At 38.4% G+C, this 4915-nt stretch overlaps 1 protein-coding gene across 1 annotated transcript; it reads left to right on the top strand.

The window, feature by feature from the left end:
* The first annotated feature begins 792 nt into the window (after positions 1-792).
* Positions 793-1030, top strand: LOC123838592 (small ribosomal subunit protein eS27-like). The gene has a single exon (XM_045867525.3). It carries the CDS (start codon positions 810-812, stop codon positions 966-968), a length of 159 nt encoding a protein of 52 aa, XP_045723481.1. The 5' UTR covers positions 793-809; the 3' UTR covers positions 969-1030.
* The last annotated feature ends 3885 nt before the right edge of the window (positions 1031-4915 follow it).

The raw sequence follows: 4915 nt of genomic DNA, 5'->3' as shown, positions 1-4915 counted from the left end.
GTGCTTGGAAGACATCCTTCCAGAAGGCAAACCTGAATAAAATCCTTCTCTTCAAAAATGGAAGCAGACAAGGAAACTGGTTTGTCTGGTTTGAGTGTACTTTCACTGCTGTATACAACAGCACTTTCAGGCTTATTCCCTTCCAAATATTTCTTCTGCCTTGTCTCACCTAAAGGTAGGAAGCATGGACCTTACAGGTGGTATATCACTTGTACTTTCATTTCCTTCAGTGCGTGGAGCAAGGATTGCCAGGGCCTACCTGTGCTTCTGGTATTGAAAACAGCAGGGTATCATGACTTTATCAGAGTCTTCCAAAAGGCCACAAGGTGGGGATATTACTCTACATATTTAGATATTTTAACTCCTTCTACAAATAATTATTGAGTGCCTACTACGTGCTTGGCATTGTGCCAGGTTCTGGAATTACAGTGATGAGTCAAACAGACCTTGCTCACTGGAGTTTTCAGTATCAGAGAGAAGGTAGATGTTTGAATGTGGATTTAACATTCTGCTTAGTGCTGTGGTGACAGAAATGCAGGGGGCCATAGGCATGAATGATAGGGGCCCTAAATGCAATTTGAGAAGGGCCTGGACAGAGCTCTTGGAAGACTTCCTGGAGTAAACAGTGTCTATGCTGAGACCTGCAGAATGGCTCAGCTTTACCTAGGAGCAGAGTTCTAATCTCGACAGAAGAATGGCATGCCCAGAGGCCCAGCAGGGAAGGTAAACTTGGTTCTGTGAAGCAATGTTCTCTGAAAAATGTTAAATGTTAAAAATGTTAAAACATTCAGAGCCCAAATTCCTATTTTATGGATATAAAATGTCCAGATTGCTACAAGATTACCACGGTTTTCAGCCATGCTCAGAGGCTGGTTCTTTGTGTAGGCTGTTCAACAGTGTTGTGCCAGCCAACGGGAGGAAGGGCCAGACTCACAGAGGGGTGTTCATTTAGAAGAAAGCAACACTAATGGGCCACACAACCTCTTGAATTTGTGTTATATTGCAGAAAGCATTATCAGTTCAGTAATTCCAGTTAATCTACCAAGATAATGTAATTATGCTTAATTTTGAGGTTTACAACAGTGATCTTATATTTTGGTGTCAGTTTTTCCATAAAGTTTCCATTATGGGCAAAAAAAAAAGGTTAAAAATGTTAAATTGTAGTTGAGGCCTAAGAGTAGTGTTGAGAGATGGGTCTAGGCCATATCACGAAGGGACTTGAAGGTCATGTTTTTAGGGTAATTTTCAGGTCAGTGGGAAAGTGGTTCCTCTTATACTGGTCTGTCCACCTGGAAGGTCTTTCTTATCCTTCTCTGACTGGCACAATCCCTGTCAACTCTCAATGTTCATTTGCTTTCTAGGAATCCTGATCCCTTATCTACCACGACTGGGTTCAGCCCCTCATCTTTGGCACAGTATTTTCTCCATCTATCACTTAGGCAGTGGTCCTCATTTTTAACAGATAGGGCTTGGACACAGCAAATGGCGACTTGATTCCTACATCCCCTGCTTTCTAGTAAGTTCTTGGCTTCAGATTCCTGACTTGGAAAATGAGGCTAATAATAGCAGCCATCTCATAGAGTTTTGTGAAACAGCCTGAAAGTTGGAAGTGCTTAGCATATTACCTGGCACCTAATATGTGTTGAATAAATGTTAGCTATTGGTATCAGTTATCCTAAATGTTAGGGGTTGATGTCCATTACCCTGAATTTTAGTTTCTTGATCTCTCGTCTCCTTCTCCTATTATCTTCTAAGATTCTGGAGGACAGGGACCATGTCTTATTTTACCATTATGACTCTGGCTTCTACCACCATTACTGGAACAAAGAAGTGCTCGATCGATAGTCATTGGATAATGAATGAGCGTATTTATTGTGTGACTCGCATTTGTTTCACATTTAAAACTATTAATTCCAAGGTGATATAGTTGAAGATTGTGTGTAGTGAAGCTCCTTTGTGATCTACCCCATCAGGAAATGGGAATCTTCCTATGGGCAGAAAACATGTGTGATTTAGGGTTTTAAAATACTTATTTTATTTTTCCAAGTTTTGTTGATCATCCTTACTTTAATCAATGTCAATTGCTTTCTGAATTTAATGAGTGATTTAAAAAAAATTCACTTAACATTAAAAATTTTAACTCACAGGAGTATTCATATTTTAATGTTGTTTTTAAGGAACATGAACACATATTCAGGAACATATAAATTTGCTTTTACTTGAATTTTAAACTTAGCTATAGAGAGTTTACTTAACATAGTCAGGCAAACACTTTGGAACAATATGACTAGTAATTCATTTTATTATTTCTAATATATGAGATGGTGCTGAACTGACTTTTAAAAAGGTGTGCATTTCTTAGTAGTTGAAAGAGCATGAGATTACAAGCCTAGAGATCTAGATTCTACTGTTGGATCTACGTTAAACAAGCTTTACAACATTGGGAAGTCAATTTTCCTTTTATGAACCTCCATTTCATTTCTAAACTTGGCCAGATCGAGCTGGATTTCAGATAAGATTCTCTCTGAGTTCCTAAATCTCATGATTTGATATCTTTCTGTTCAGATGATGAGCCAGTGAGCTTCTGGCAAAACAGATTGGTGTATATATAAATGCAGTGGATTAAAATCAGACATTGATTTCTTTTTTCACTGTAACACTTTTGTTGAAACTCTGCTTTTCTGGGGGAGAAGGTGAGATAACAGCTGAAAGCTAGTATTTATTGAGTCCTTACTAAATTAGGCTGAGTGCTTTACATGCGTTATCCAAATCTGATTCCACTGAATGAATATTATATTATTAGCCACATTTTACATGTAAGGAGGCAGGTTTCAGAGAGGTTGAGTGATTTAGCCAAGGTCACACAGCTTGTAAAGTAGTAGCAAGAGGCTGATTACAGAGCCCACTCTCTTAGCCATTAAGCTGTATTGACTACTTCTTATAGAGGGTCTACTATTTGTCAGGCATTGTGGTAGACAATCCACAAGCATTCTTTTATTAAGTTCTCCCAACATTCCTGTGGAATAATTCTCATTAACTCCATATTTTTTCTTTATCAGAGTAACTAGAAATTATAGGACAAAGGCATATCAGGGAGAAAAGAAGTCCACAAACATAAATAGGGAAAACCTGAGGCCTTGGTATGGAAGTTGTTTAACCATTTTAAAGGATATAGTTTTCCTCTGACTTAGACTGTTAATGATTATTTACAAAGCCAGCTGCTATTTTGTCTGAAATCCTTTTATTCTGGCATTAATAGAAAATAAAAAGTTGAATTATAGCCTCTGCCCTTAAGAATCTCAGGTTTAGGGCACCTGGGTAGCTCAGTTGGTTAAGCATCTGCCTTTGGCTCAGGTCATGTTGGGCTCCTGCCCAGTGGGGAGTCTGCTTCTCCCTCTCCCTCTTCCTCTCTTCGCTGTCGGTGCTCTGTCTCAAATACATAGATAAAATCTTAAAAAAAAAAAAAAAAAGAATATACAGTTTATACTCCCCTTAAGATTGCAAGATCTTGGCAAACTAGTAACATCTCTGAGCCTCCATTTTCTCATCTGTAAAATGAGCATAGTTCCTACCTTGTAGGCCTGTTATGATTATTAGGGACAATACACAGAAAGCATCTGTAATAATGTCAAGAATATAGGAGATACTCAGTAAATTATAACTGTAGTAATTTTTATGATTGTTATACATTACTATTGTTTCCCACTTCATTTTAAACTTCTTGATAACAAGGGGTATGCCTTCCCACAGTGATTTTCAGGTAACACGGATGCAGAATATTTTTAAATGAAATATTGATTATAAATCCTTTCCATAAATCCTGTGGTAATAAATCCTTTTCATTGACCAGATTGGTTAGGAGAGACTGATGAGTGTTTAGATGTGAACCAATGAGATGAATGGAGGCTCCAGAATTGGATATGGAAGGGAGTGTGTGGACCAGAGAGATATACAGAGGAGGAGGCATTGTGAGGATTTGGTGATGAGCTGGAAGTGGTGAGAGGAAAGGTGGGGCGTCTCTGGGTAACTGAGCTTTCCAGCTTGAATGGATGGGAGAAAGATAGGGTTGGGGTGGATAAGGATTTGAATGGCTGTTTGACACATGTTGAGTTTGAGGTGTGTGGTAGGAAGCCAGATCCTTGGCTCTGAATAGGTGACATGCAGTGGATCTCAGGGGCTCTGAGAGCAGACAGAGGAAGTTCAGTGCTCTTGGAAGGCACATTAAGATTAGGTTTCCTGAAAACACTGACTAAGAAACTGTCTCTCTCTCTATATATTTTCACTTTAACATTGGCCATTAAAGCCTCAAACAAAATGAGCAAATAATGTGGAAATTTCAGGTACACACAAAAGTGTGAAAGTTTTTGGGAAGTTTTGAGGTAGTTTCTTAGCCCTCATTAAATCATAATTTTTTGGTGCATCATATGAAAACTCTAGGATGTATTTTAGCACATGTCCCAGAAAATTTCCTCTCATTCCAAATGTATTAGACCCACTTTCCTATTTTGATACTAACATTCAATATTTTGTTGACCTTTTTGTCTTTAGAAGCACGTTGAATTTTTCAAAAATGCCAAAATGAAAAATAAAATCTCATCTGATAACATATAATCTCAGTAATTTGACACAATAGAACAATTGTCTTATTGCTATTTTAAGTAGAATTGTGCATACTCTTCCACTGTTCTTAAAGATTATATCATTTCCTTGTCCTTTTCATGAAGCAAAATAGATTAGCTAATTTTATCCTCCGTGCTGAGAACTTCAGTGTCATTTTCAGGCAAAGAACCATGCTGCATTAGCAACTCTGTGCATGGAGACTTAGCTCAAGGTCTGCTCTCCTCCTCCACGGACCCACCATTCCCTCCTGTGCAGTTCTAGGCCAAGGGGCCAATTTGAGGCCTCAGTGTCTTCA

The sequence above is a fragment of the Mirounga angustirostris genome, unplaced genomic scaffold (genome assembly GCF_029215605.1).
Source record: "Mirounga angustirostris isolate CCGP_5_RB_7025 unplaced genomic scaffold, mMirAng1.0.hap1 SCAF_3, whole genome shotgun sequence".
Classification (NCBI taxonomy): domain Eukaryota; kingdom Metazoa; phylum Chordata; class Mammalia; order Carnivora; family Phocidae; genus Mirounga; species Mirounga angustirostris.
This window is presented reverse-complemented; position numbering and strand designations above follow the sequence as displayed.